Source organism: Orcinus orca, chromosome 16 (genome assembly GCF_937001465.1).
Source record: "Orcinus orca chromosome 16, mOrcOrc1.1, whole genome shotgun sequence".
Classification (NCBI taxonomy): Eukaryota; Metazoa; Chordata; class Mammalia; order Artiodactyla; family Delphinidae; genus Orcinus; species Orcinus orca.
In genome coordinates this window covers 49666487-49680055 of record NC_064574.1, presented here as the reverse complement: position 1 = coordinate 49680055, position 13569 = coordinate 49666487, and the positions used below count along the sequence as shown (strand labels likewise).

Genomic DNA, 13569 nt, shown 5'->3' with positions numbered 1-13569 from the left:
TGATGTTTCTTGGATTTCTAGTTTCAGAAAAGCTAAGTGGATTTTTTGGGTTACATTAGTCATTGAGGATTTAGGTGGTGGGGGAACAGATTACATGTAAAACAGTAGTCCCAACCCTTCAAGACTTTAATTAATGGACAGTTGGGAATATGTCAGAATCATGCTCTATTATTTCCACACTCCACATAAATCAAAAATTTTAAAGTTCTATTTGAGTAAAATAAATAAATATACACACACGTATAGCATTGAGCTGGCTGCCATGGTACCCAGAGGGTGCACCTAGGCAGTGACTGAAGGTGATTTTAAATGAGTTATCAGAGTTGTGGATTCCTTTTATGGAATCCCTTTACTGATGGTGGTTACAGGCTGTTGGCCAGATTCCGTGTTTGTGGGCGTTTGACTCTAACCTGAATTAATGTAACTGCTTTATCTGTGGTATGTATGTGTGTGCACACTGAATGCTTGCTGTACTTCTCCGTGGGAACCCAGATATTTTGGTAATTGGAGCACGTTTCAATAACAGCAGTAATTTGGAGAGATGTTCGTGTGCTTCCAGGGACACCAAAGGTCTTCTGTCATTTGACAGCCAAAAATATATGTGAAGTTTAAGAAATGTTTCTTCTGGGCTATGAAAAAATAGTTTAAATGATTAGGGGGACGTGTTCACACAAATCAAAAGTTAGGCTACCAAGACAGCACATTTTTATAATAAAGGGCTAGATCTTGAATTTGCTGCTATTTCAGCACCTGTGAAGAGCTGACATTTGGCGTCTATGACAAGTGTTGTTTTTCTTAATGTTAATGAATTAGATGTTTATTGGTGCCCATTAGTTGCAAGACGTTGTGTTAGATGCTGTGGGCCCTGCAGAAAATGTTTAAATCAGGCTGCTACAAATCATTTACATGGAAGACATAAGCACTTTAAGAGATAAGTGACAGTGACTTGTCATTAGCCTCCTGTTAGAACGCAGTGACTTGGTTTTTTCTCAAGGCTAGTGAACTAGAGTATCTCCATCTGTAAGGCTCAGAGCACCAGGTGCGGGTCCTCTTTCCTGAGATGGTGTCCCCGACAGGAGGACACTAGACATCCATGAACTGGTGTGGAGACATCAAAGGTGCTCATTCCATGTTGATGGGACTCAAAAAAAGGACTTTGCAGTTGAAGTGGTCCACGAGCAGCAGAGTGTCACAGCCTGTGGGCCTTGACGAAGGAGCAGGCTGTTCCTGCCGAGGCTGAGATTGCAGCCTACACTGTAGTTTTCATACAAAGTCATTAGCTGCAGAACAATAATTGTGACCCATCCTCCATCTCTAGATGCTTCTAGCTGTTGGCAGCTGCTGGCAGGTGAACTGAAGTGTGTGCAGTGTGAGAATGCAGGTACCGGGGCAGATTACATGCAGGCCAGGACCCAGAGTGTGGAGAGGTGGCTGGGGAGATCCACACCTTGTGTTTGTACCAGGTTTTAGGATTTCACTCTGCTCCCTCTGGCTTGTTCAGTGCTTTAGGCATTTGGACCTGTCATGCTTCTCTCCAGTCTCCTTCTAGGCAGACCACTTACATCCAGCAGGCCAGGTGGGGAGGTGTAGCCTGAGCTCGTGGGCTCAGTGACAGGGAGGACCAAAGACCATGGCAGAGTCCCGGTCCAGGACAGTCCTCCCTCATACAAGACAGGCATCTGACAGCAGAAACAAAACCCATGGTCACCTGACCTCTAAGAGGGTGGGTAATTTGTTTTTCATTTTATGGAGTTGAATCATGTGAGCTGTATGCTTCCTTGGCTAATTGTGTTTGGATTTCGTTTGTTCTATACCTTCTCTGCTCCTCAGAGTACTCAATTGTCATTTGCTATCAGAAGGACACTTTCCTTTTAAGCAAGGTTTTAAAGTCGAGAGCAGCTTTCTGATGAAGCGTTTTTAAGACTGTCCACGGGAATTCCCTGACGGTCCAGTGGTTAGGACTCCGTGCTTTCACTGCTGAGGGCCTAGGTTCAATCCCTGGTCAGGAAACTAAGATCCCGCAAAAAAAAAAAGACTGTCCACATCATTGGCAGCGTGAGAAGGCCCCTGTGCCTGTGCATGTGAGTGATGTCCTTTGGTCACTCACTTGAAGATGCTGAAAACGACCCACGGTTAACTGCTCTTTTGGGCGTGTTGAGACTTAGAGGAACAAGTTGCTGTGTGTTCGCATATGTTGTGAGGCACAGTAAGTGTGAAGTAATGGGGCAGCAGGAAGCACAGTGGCTGTGGGCCTGGAGAGTGTGGAGTGGAGAGCAGACCGCCTGCCTTCTGGTGAGTGATGTGCCATATCTGAGTATCACAGCGACCCTGTTCTACTCAGATACACATCCTCGTCTTTCATGTGAGGTTTATACAGCTGGGAGGACCAGAAGCACCTCTCTTTCCTCCAGTCCTTCTGCCTTCCTGGAGCCTGAGGAGAGGGACTGGCCATGCAGCTCTGTAGCTGGGATGGGCTGCTAGTCTCTCTTTGTTCTCACAGAATGACACTTGAGGGTAGTGGCGCTCTCTGTGTTCTGGACATTCATTTCTTAGTGCCAGAGGCATTCCTGTAGTTGGAAAAGTTTCCAGAAATTGTTCTAATATAGTACAAACCTTTTTTGTGACAAAAGATTGAAAATTTAAACTGAATTTCTGGCTTTGAGTTCGAGCGGGAGGGCATCATTGCGAGTCTTGTCTTGAGAAAACCTCTGTGGTCATGTTTCCATGGACCCACCTTTCCTAATCCTTGTCCTCTTAATGGTTTCAACAGGACAGATTGATTCACTTTGGAGCTGTAAGTACTGATGTATTAGGGTGCAGCGCTCATTGTTCATTGACGCACAGAGTCCCAAAATGAATATCCAAGAGCAGGGTTTCCCCTTGGACCTCGGAGCAAGTTTCACCGAAGATGCCCCCCGACCCCCAGTGCCTGGTGAGGAGGGTGAACTGGTGTCCACGGACCCCAGGCCCATCAGCCACAGCTTCTGCTCTGGGAAAGGTGCCGGGATTAAAGGTGAGACTTCAACAGCCACTCCGAGGCGCTCAGATCTGGACCTGGGGTACGAGCCTGAGGGCAGCGCTTCGCCCACCCCTCCGTACTTGAAGTGGGCCGAGTCGCTGCACTCCCTACTGGATGATCAAGACGGGATAAACCTGTTTAGAACTTTTCTGAAGCAGGAGGACTGTGCTGATCTCCTGGACTTCTGGTTTGCCTGCAGCGGCTTCAGGAAACTGGAGCCCTGTGACTCGAATGAGGAGAAGAGGCTGAAGCTGGCCAGAGCTATCTACCGCAAGTACATCCTCGATAACAATGGCATTGTGTCCAGGCAGACCAAGCCAGCCACCAAGAGCTTCATAAAGGACTGCATCATGAAGCAGCAGATTGATCCTGCCATGTTTGACCAGGCCCAGACGGAAATCCAGTCTACCATGGAGGAGAACACCTACCCCTCGTTCCTCAAGTCCGATATTTATTTGGAGTACACGAGGACAGGCTCGGAGAGCCCAAAGCTCTGCAGTGACCAGAGCTCCGGGTCGGGGACAGGGAAGGGAGTACCTGGATACCTACCCACTTTGAACGAAGATGAGGAATGGAAATGTGACCAAGACGTAGACGAAGACGATGGCAGAGACCCTGCTCCCCCCGGCAGGCTCACGCAGAAGCTGCTCCTGGAAACCGCTGCCCCGAGGGCCTCCTCAAGTAGACGGTACAGCGAAGGCAGAGAGTTCAGGTGAGTCCGACCCGAGGCCTCCGTTTCTGTGCTCACCTCCAAGACCTGGAGAACTAGCAGGGAAAGGTCTTGTCCTTCAGCCCCAAAGTGGGTGGACTCTTGGAGCTGGGGCAAATTGTGGTTTTACTCTTTACTCATGATGGCTTCACGTTTGTCATTAGATGTTTTTAATGTTTGTATTTTGAGGGCACTTTTATCAAGAACAGCCTAAAATATATGGCTTTGTAAGTCATTAGGAACATTGGAACTCTTAGAAGTGATATGACATTTAAACCTTACCCTTTATTTTTATTTTTTTAATAAATTTACTTATTTATTTATTTATTTATGGCTGCGTTGGGTCTTCGTTGCTGCGCGCGGGCTTTCTCTAGTTGCGGCAAGCGGGGGGGCTACTCTTTGTTGCAGTACACTGGCTTCTCGTTGCAGTGGGTTCTCTTGTTGCAGAGTACGGGCTCTAGGTGCGTGGGCTTCAGTAGTTGTGGCTCGCTGGCTCAGTAGTTGTGGCACACAGGCTTAGTTGCTCCGCAGCATGTGGGATCTTCCCGGACCAGGGATCGAACCTGTGTCCCCTCCATTGGCAGGCATACGCTCAACCACTGTGCCACCAGGGGAGTCCCTAAACCTTACCCTTTAGCAGTAAAATTTGTGTCCTCTTGCACAGAAGGTGGTTTACCTGGCAGACATAATCCTTTTGGCTGAATAAAGAGAAGAGTGGACATTTCAGTGCATCAGTACGTAGAGAATTCTGGATCATTGCATTTTGTAACTGTCTTATAAGGTTCTTCCTAGAGGTCGGGGGGGGGGTGGTGGTGAGGAGGCTGATGTGCTTCAAGTTGTCCGAGCACTTTGGGAACTTCCAAAGTGGTTGTGGCTCCAGGATTGGACCTTTCTCCCGCCAAGAAAATGAGTTGTGCTGTTGTGTATTCAGTTCCCAGCATTCTGAAGTTGTGATCACAGTCTTTGCACGTGGGCACATATGCAGCTTTGGAGGCGTGGAGTGGTGCTATCGGGAAGTTGTTACCACTTTGGAAACCTGTTTCTTCGTTCTCTTTTCTGTGGTTGCTGGAAGTTTATTTGGTCTCAAGTTGGAGCCTGTTGCCGATTTTAGTGGGCATTTCGGTTCTCACTCATTTCCCTGTAGCTGGTTCTGGATACTCCTGCCTGTGAAACTTTGAAAGCCTGGAATTCCTGTGGCCCTGCTGATTTAATCAAGAGTCTGCAAGCACATCCCCAAGTGCTGGGCCTCTCCCGTGGAGTTAGTAAAAGCTCAGATCACTTCTTCAGGCTTACTGTGGCAGAGAAATTGGTCACTTGCTGATAAAACACAGGATTAAACATTTTTAAGGTTTAAATGTCCTTTAAGTGATGTGATTGAAGATACACTGCTTAGGTAATTTTTGTGGGCCTTTTGCTCACTGTCTTTAAACCTTATTGATTTAGCAATCTTTTTAGGGCAGAATATACTATAAAATTATCCTGATAGGTAAGGCTAGTAACTGACACAGCTTTTCAGACCTAACCTTTAAGTTGTCATATTTGATTAGAACAGTTTAAAAATGGGATTAAATTTGAGGCCTGGGCTGCAGGGAAAAACAAATTGAGCTCAATTCTGATTTCTAATTTTAGAAATTCCTGTGTGCCACCCCTCCCCCAACCAGCCAGTCTGCACACTTTTCAGTTCTCAGTCGGGGGTCGGTCATAGCAGCAACTTTGCTTTTTTTCTCTTTGGTTTGCTCTATTTGTAATAAATAACCTTTACTATCAAATTAATAGAATATGTTGCTGTAAGGACTCGTACATGTTCGTTTTTAACTTGCCTCTCGTGGAGCTGCTGGTGGCCGTGGGAGTCTGGCGCTCACGAGTCCTGCCTGTGCTCAGACCCCGTCCTTCTGGGGGCTGCCTTTGCGGTTGTGCGGGTGGACAGTCCCCTGTGTCAGGGTCATTGTTCATCAGCACTAGCAGGATATGGAGTCCAGCACATTCTACTTGCTCTGCAAGGGTGTGCAGTTAGGATGCATTAGTGTGAAAGTCACAGAAAAGCCAGCCCACCCCGGCTTAAACACTGAAGGGGATTGGTTGGCTCAGGTAAGTGAAAAGTCCAGAGGCAGGCCCAGCTTCAGATGTGGTTTGATTCGGACTCCAGCCATTTTTCTTTCAAAGACTTATTTCTTTTTTCGGAGAAGTTTTAGGTTACCAGCAAAATTAAGAGGAAGGTACAGAGGTTTCCCATATACCCCTCCCCCCACACATGCACAGCCTCCCCCACTATCACCATCCCCCACCAGGGTGGTCATTTGTTACAGCTGATGAGCCTACACTAATCACCTACAGTCCATAGCTTACATTAGGGTTCCCTCTCGGTGACTTGTATCTATCACTCTAAACAGGGTAGTTTCCTTTGTGCTCGGCGTGTTTAACCTCTCCAGCCCCCAACCCCTGGCAACCACCAATCTTTTTACTGTCTCCACAGTTTTGCCTTTTCCAGAATACCATGTAGCTGGAAGTATACAGTATGTAGCCTATTCATATTGGCTTCTTTCACTTAGTAATATGCTTTTAAGGTTTTTCAGTGTCTTTTCGTGGCTTGATAGCTCATTTCTTTTTAACACTGAATAATATTGCATTGTCTGGATAGACCACAGTTTACTTATCCATTCACCTGCTGAAGGACATCCTGATGGTTCCAGTTTTTGGCAGTTATGACTAAAGCTGCGGTAAACACCTGTGTGCAGGTTTTTGTGTGGACGTGAGTTTTCGTTTCCTTTGGGTAAAATATCAAGGAGCACAATTGCTGGATTATATGCTGAGATTACGTTTGTTTTTGTAAGAAACTGTCCCGTTTCTGAATGCTTCTTTGCCTCTGCCTTCCTGCGGCCAGCTTCGCTCTCAGGTTGGCTCCCTTGTTTTGTAAACAGATGCTTCCCACTGAAGGAACGTTCTGCAGTTTGCCCTGAGTGGCTGGGGGTGCTGTGTGCCAGTGTGTCCTGCCCACTCCAGCATAATCACTGTGCAAGGGCTGAGGCTCTGCTCTTGGGCTTACACCAAATAGGGCCACCCCAGAAGAAAAGTGGGGTGCCCCATTCAGACAGCATCACCACTCTCCAGCAGGGGGAGTGGTCCTTCAGGGGAAGATTGGGGTCGGGGAAGGGAGGAGGAGAGTGGGTAGTGAATAGGCAGCTAGTGAATGCCCGCTGCCAGGAGGAGGAGCCGGGTGGGAACCTCAGCTCAGGGGATGTTTCCTGCAGCAGCAGGTGCTTCTCTCAGCATTGATTCTGCGTGGAGGAGTGTGTCAGCCAGGAGGCTGCTCCCACTGTGCTCACTGGTGTCGTCCAGGCTCCCTGTTCCCTGGCGGGAGGCCTGAGCAACAGTCCTCATTTGCTTCACATGTGTGCACACGGCTGTTTTTCAGATCTTTTCAGATCGCTGACTTGAGAGATGGTAAATGAGCCTTTTATGTGGGTCTTTGTCATAACTGAGAAAACAGGGATGCCCCTGGCTTTTTTCTGCATTTATCCTAGTCACCGCAGGTGACTAGGATAAAGAGCCCAGGGCTGAGGGGTCACAGAATAACTTGCTGCTCTTCTATTCTTTGTGTGGAAGACTTTCACAGTCTTTATTGCCCTTTTTCAGTGGAACTTTGAACATAACTTTGGTTGGTTCATACGCACCATTTAAATTTGGTGTGAATTGGCAGAGGGTCCTCTGAAGGTGTTTTGGCTGTTTATATACTTAATGCTTTGGCCTGGGGGACCAGGGTCTGTAAGACATTAGCAGGCTCAGAAGCTTGGCCTGGCCTGGCCTCCAGGGGCTGTGCTGGGCCTGGTTGGTCAGGCCTGAGTCAAGCCATCTTCAGCCCTTCAACCACCTGTGCTTAGCGATTGCTGCTGGTTTTCTTTTGTCTGTCTCTCTCTTTTTTTAAAAAAAAAATTTCTTTCTTTCTTTTTGGCTGCATCAGGTCTTAGTTGCAGCACGCGGGAGTTTCGTTGCGGCTCGCGGGCTCTTTGTTGCGGCTCACGGGCTTCTCTCTAGTTGTGGCATGCAGGCTTAGTTGCCCCGCATAGCATGCAGGATCTTAGTTCCCCGACCAGGAATCGAACCCACGTCCCCTGCATTGGAAGGCGGATTCTTAACCACTGGACCACCAGGGAAACCCCTCTCTCTCTTTTTTTAATTGAAGTACAGTTGGCTTACAATGTTGTCTTAATTTCTGCTGTACAGCAAAGTGACTCAGTTATACATATATATGCATTCTTTTTTTAAATAAATAAATTTATTTATTTATTTATGGCTGCGTTGGGTCTTCGTTGCTGTGCACAGGCTTTCTCTAGTTGCAGCGAGCGAGGGCTACTCTTTGTTGCGGTGCGTGGGCTTCTCATTGCTGTGGCTTGTCTTTGTTGCGGAGCACGGGCTCTAGGCGCATGGGTTCAGTAGTTGTGGCTCGCGGGCTCTACAGCACAGGCTCACTAGTTGTGGCACACGTGCTTAGTTGCTCCATGGCACGTGGGATCTTCCTGGACCAGGGCTCGAATCTGTGTCCCCTGCCTTGGCAGGCGGATTCTTAACTACTGTGCCACCAGGGGAGTCCCAAAATATGCATTCTTTTTTATATTCTTTTCTATTATGTTTTTTTAAAGGCAACCCAATTTTTATTTTTATTTTTTAAAAATATATTTATTTATTTATTTTTGGCTGCGTTGGGTCTTCATTGCTGCGCACAGGCTTTCTCTAGTTGTGATGAGTGGGGGCTACTCTTTGTTGTGGTATGTGGGCTTCTCCTTGAGGTGGCTTCTCTTGTTGCGAACACAGGCTCTAGGAGCACGGGCTTAAATAGTTGTGGCTTGCGGGCTCCAGAGTGCAGGCTCAGTAGTTGTGGTGCACGGACTTAGTTGCTCTGTGGCATGTGGGATCTTCCCAGACCAGGGCTCGAACCCGTGTCCCCTGCGTTGGCAGGTGGATTCTTAACCACTGTGCCACCAGGGGATTCCTATTTTTTATCATTTAAAATATTTATTTGTTTATTTATTTGGCTGCACTGGGTCTTAGTTGCAGAATGTGGGCTCTTGGTTGTGGCATGTTTAGTTGCAGCATGCAGGCTCTTAGTTGTGGCATGCATGTGGGATCTAGTTCCCTACCAGGGATAGAACCTGGGCCCCCTGTATTGGGTGCGTGGCATCTTACCAACTGGACCACCAGGGAAGCCTCTCCATTATGGTTTATCTCAGGATATTGAAAACAATTCTCTATGCTCTTCAGTAGGACCTTGTCTATATCGCTGCTGTTTTTTTTAAAAAAAATATTTATTTATTTAATTTATTTTTGGCTGCATCGGGTCTTAGTTGAGGCATGCAGGATCTTTTGTTGTGGTGTGTGGGCTATCATTGTGGGTCGTGGGCCTTCTCTCTAGTTGTGGCGTGTGGATTTTCTCTTCTCTAGCTGTGGCGCGCAGACTCCAGGGCGCATGAACTCTGTAGTTTGCGGCACACGGGCTCTCTCGTAGAGGAGCGTGAGCTCAGTAGTTGTAGCGCGTGCGCTTAGTTGCCCCGTGGTGTGTGGGATCTTAGCTCCCTGACCAGGGATCAAACCCACGTCCCCTGCATTAGAAGGCAATTCTTTTTTTAAAAAAGATTTATTTATTCATTTTATATATATATTTTTTATTGCTGCATTGGGTCTTTGTTGCTGCACACGGGCTTTCTTTAGTTGCAGCGAGCGGGGGCTACTCTTCGTTGCAGTGTGTGGGCTTCACATCGCGGTGGCTTCTCGTTGCAGAGCATGGGCTCTAGGCGCACGGGCTTCAGTAGTTGTGGCTCGCGGGCTCTAGAGCGCAGGCTCAGTAGTTGTGGCGCACGGGCTTAGTTGCTCCGCGACATGTGGGATCTTCCTGGAGCAGGTCTCGAACCCATGTCCCCTGCATTGGCAGGCGGATTCTTAACCACTGTGCCACCAGGGAAGTCCTAGAAGACAATTCTTTACCACTGGACCACCAGGGAAGTCCCTCACTGCTGGTTTTAATGTCTAACAGCAGCAGATGCTTTCCATTTCTCTTCACTACCTCCCTCACTGAGAAGTTCCCCGAGGACAGGGTCCAGCTGATATTTCCTTATGGCTTCCTGGTGGGCCAGCCAGTGAGGCACTCTTGGTCAGGGCTGGTCATCGCGGCCGTGGCCGGAGAGTGGAGCACAGATGGTGTTTGTAGCAGGAATAACTCAGCGACTTGTGGGTCCTTTGAAGGGTGGGTGACTAACCCTTCCTCTCCAGACTGAGGAACTACCTGACTTGTTTGTTGCCTTATTAACTGTATTTCTGGTAAATGGCTTAAAGGAAATGTAAAAAGAGGAAGCACCCAAATGTGTATAGTTTCATGTGGAAGGTGGAAAAGTGAGATTGATCTGGGGTTTCTGGTTGGCATTCCAGTGCAGCGGGTGGGGTTGGGGCGGTGACTCTGGCACTTGGCTGCCAAGGGGCTCCAGTCCAAAGGGTGGCGGTGGCCCTGGTGGTGGGGGTCTCAGGACACTGGTCCCGTTAATAGTGAGCCTGTTTGATTTGACCTTCAGCAAATACTCTTCACTGTTGAATTTTTAGGTCATTTGTGATGGAAGGTGACTCATTTGTAAAGTGTGGCTCTCCCTGTGGCCTTCCCCCTCTTTCTTCCTACTGCTGTGCTTTTAGTCACTCTTAAATGTGGGGCACGAAGCTAGGGAAGAGAGCATGGCCCTGCTGCCAGTCCCTTGTCACCTTCCAGGTATGTAACTTGTCCAACTGGATGAATTCCTTTAACTGAACAGATGATCCCAAGGTTGTTCACTGGAGATGTTTTCAGACAGGCCCTAGTGTGCAGCTGTGGGGCTCTCAAGACAGTTGACAGGGAATTCCCTGGCGGTCCAATGGTTAGGACTCCACGCTCTCACTTCCTAGGGCCTGGATTTAATCCCTGGTCAGGGAACTAAGATCCCAAAAGCCATGTGGCGCAACTGAAAAAACAAAAAGACAGGAGTTTACAAATCTTCCCATTCCCCTTGCTGGCTGAATGGGAGAACATTAATCTCAGTGGTTTCACTTAAGGACCCCTCACTTGGTGACTTTTCCACAGGCTGTGTCTTCTGGGTCAGCCTTCTCCTGGTTGTGTGATGGTGGGGAAGTTGCTTCACCTCTCTGAGCTTTTCTGTAAAAATGGGGACAATGAAGTAAGGGCCTGCCCAATGAGGTTGTCAGGGAGGTTCTGTGAGCTGACCCCTAGGGGTGCCCGCACACAGCAGGCTCAGTGCACACAGCAGGTGCTCAGGGAGTTTCACATCCTTGTGTGGTTCTTCATCATCATCTGAACTTAGTGGTCTGCTAGATGTTGGTGAAATTTGTATCTGGGTTACAAATGATTTCAAAGTAGCGAATGACACATTCCGATTTTAATAATCATATTTCCTGAGAGTGAGGCATGTTAATTCCCCACCCCAAACCTGCTCCTCTCGTGGCCATCCTTACCTCCAGAAGTGGCACCACCATCTACCAGGTCAACGTGGTCCACCTGATTCCCCATCCGAATGTATGCTGAACCCTCTACCTCTTGCTGTCTGCACTCCGGCCCCCCCACCCTCCTCCTGGACCCGCAGAGCCTTCTGGGTGAGCCTCTGCCTCAGTCTTTTCTCCCCACAGTGCCCAAAGGGACCTTTCTAGATGCAGGTCTGACTACGCTCTTCCTTCTTCCACGACGCGGGGACTTCCCACTGCCCCTGGACTGCACCCCAGGCTCCTGTGACACAGCGTGTCCACGGGAGACCCTGTTGTGGTACCAGCACACTGTGAGCATTTTACATGCCTATCAGTGTGGGGGGGAGGCTGGCTAATAAAAGTTTTTAAACTAGTTACAGGAGAGTCAAAAAATATTTTTTCTCTGTTTTAGTCATATAAAACTCTGTAGCCTTTTTCTTTTTTTTCCTTTTTATTTATTTATTTATTTGGCTGTGTAGGGTCTTCGTTTCTGTGCGAGGGCTTTCTCTAGTTGTGGCAAGCGGGGGCCATTCTTCATCGCGGTGCACGGGCCTCTCACTATCGCAGCCTCTCGTTGTGGAGCACAGGCTCCAGATGCGCAGGCTCAGTAGTTGTGGCTCACGGGCTTAGTTGCTCCACGGCATGTGGGATCTTCCCAGACCAGGGCTCGAACCTGTGTCCCCTGCATTAGCAGGCAGATTCTCAACCACTGTGCCACCAGGGAAGCCCAGCCTTTTTCTTTTAATATTTGTTTGTTTATTTATTCATTTATTTATTTATTTTTGGCTGCGTCAGGTCTTAGTTGCAGCACGTGGGATCTTTCGTTGCAGCGCAGGGGGCGCGCGGGCCTCTCTCTAGTTCTGGCGCATGGACTCGTTAGTTGCAGCACATGGGCTTAGTTGCCCCACGGTATGTGGGATCTTAGTTCCCCGACCAGGGATTGAACCCACGTCCCCTGTATTGGAAGGCGGATTCTTAACCACTGGACAACCAGGGAAGCCCCAAAACTCTGTAGTCTTTGATGACATGTTTCGACAAAGTCCGGGAAGTGCAGTTAGCTGTCAGCCTGAAGAATTTTGGAATAGAGAGGCCCCTTTGTCTGGGGCTCCACGTTGGTGGGTTTATGAAAGGGAAGTGCCTACAGAGACAGCGGTCTGCGAGGCCCACGCCGCCCGTGGTTCTGCCGCCTGGCCGCTGGGTTGGGGAAGCTGGGCTGGCGGCTGGTCACGTGTGTCTTCTGTGCATCAGCTGCTGGGGTATCAGCCAGTTCGCAGGTTTGTGCATCAGTTAGCGTCACAGAGGCTGGAATTTGATTCATACTCACTGGCTCTGTTATTCTCTTCTAGAATCCTGACTTCATTTACACCAGTTTACCCAGCAGTCATTAGAAATAATGGAATTTGGCCAAGTAGTGGTTGTTCATTTAGGAAAGGAAGGCAGTCTAATAATTCTTTCTTCAGTCCAGCTTGAGGCCGAGTACGTGTGTGTGTGTAAGAAAATCGTTGCTTTATTTTTCCCCCATGTCACATCAGTACAAATGCACGTTTTTGTGAGCCACTCAGTGTCCTCTCAGAGTTCATTAATTCCAAAAAGTGTTTGCTCTGAGGAAACAACTCAGTAAATCTCTTCAGTCCCTTCCTGGAACTCAGGCTGGCTGTCTGATTTTGTGAAAATAAACGCAGTCTTCAAAGAGGCCGTTCACAGGACCTTGTGCGTGCATGTGAAGGGCTTCAGGCTCACCCCTCCTCACCCCTCCCCTGGGTGGATTACAGCCTCAGCCCACAAGCCTTCTCAGAACTGGTGAAACTCTTTGTAGCAACTGGACTCAGCTCTTTAGTTTGGACCAAACTCCTCCAGTTTTGATGATGGATAGAGGTGAGCCCTGCGTTGTGTGGCTGGGTGGGCACCCTTCTCAGCCCCCAGCAGCAGGAGGCTCCCATTCCCTGGCCCTCTGCTCATCCAGCCTTGTGCCCTTCGAATCTTTAACGTGCTTTTATCTGGTATTGACCCTCTCTGGATCACCGGCTCATTTTTAGTCTGTAGGGCCAGTGTCTTCTCTTGAACAAATATTTTAAAATAATCATAGGGCTTCCCTGGTGGTGCAGTGGGTGAGAGTCCGCCTGCCGATGCAGGGGACACGGGTTCGTGCCCCGGTCCGGGAAGATCCCACGTGCTGAGGAGCGGCTAGGCCCGTGAGCCATGGCTGCTGAGCGTGCACGTCCAGAGCCTGTGCTCCGCAACGGGAGAGGCCACAACAGTGAGAGGCCCACATACCGCAAAAAAAAAAAAAAAAAAAAAAAAAATCATAAAGAATGTTGCGTGTAATAGCCAGCAGTTAGAGTAACTTGAATGT

General features: G+C 48.5%; 1 protein-coding gene across 6 annotated transcripts in view; it reads left to right on the top strand.

Annotated features, from left to right (window-relative positions):
• Positions 1–13569, top strand: part of AXIN1 (axin 1) — a 57324-nt gene that overhangs the window by 3927 nt on the left and 39828 nt on the right. For 2 of the 6 annotated variants that reach the window (XM_004270376.4, XM_049699519.1), the window contains exon 2: positions 2771–3731. In XM_004270376.4, the coding sequence (XP_004270424.1) occupies positions 2854–3731 (878 nt within the window). In that variant the 5' untranslated portion in view covers positions 2771–2853. Of the gene's footprint in view, positions 1–1436; positions 1724–2770; positions 3732–13569 lie in introns of those variants that run through there. The other 4 variants (XR_007472231.1, XM_049699518.1, XM_049699521.1 and 1 more) reach the window with 4 other exon arrangements.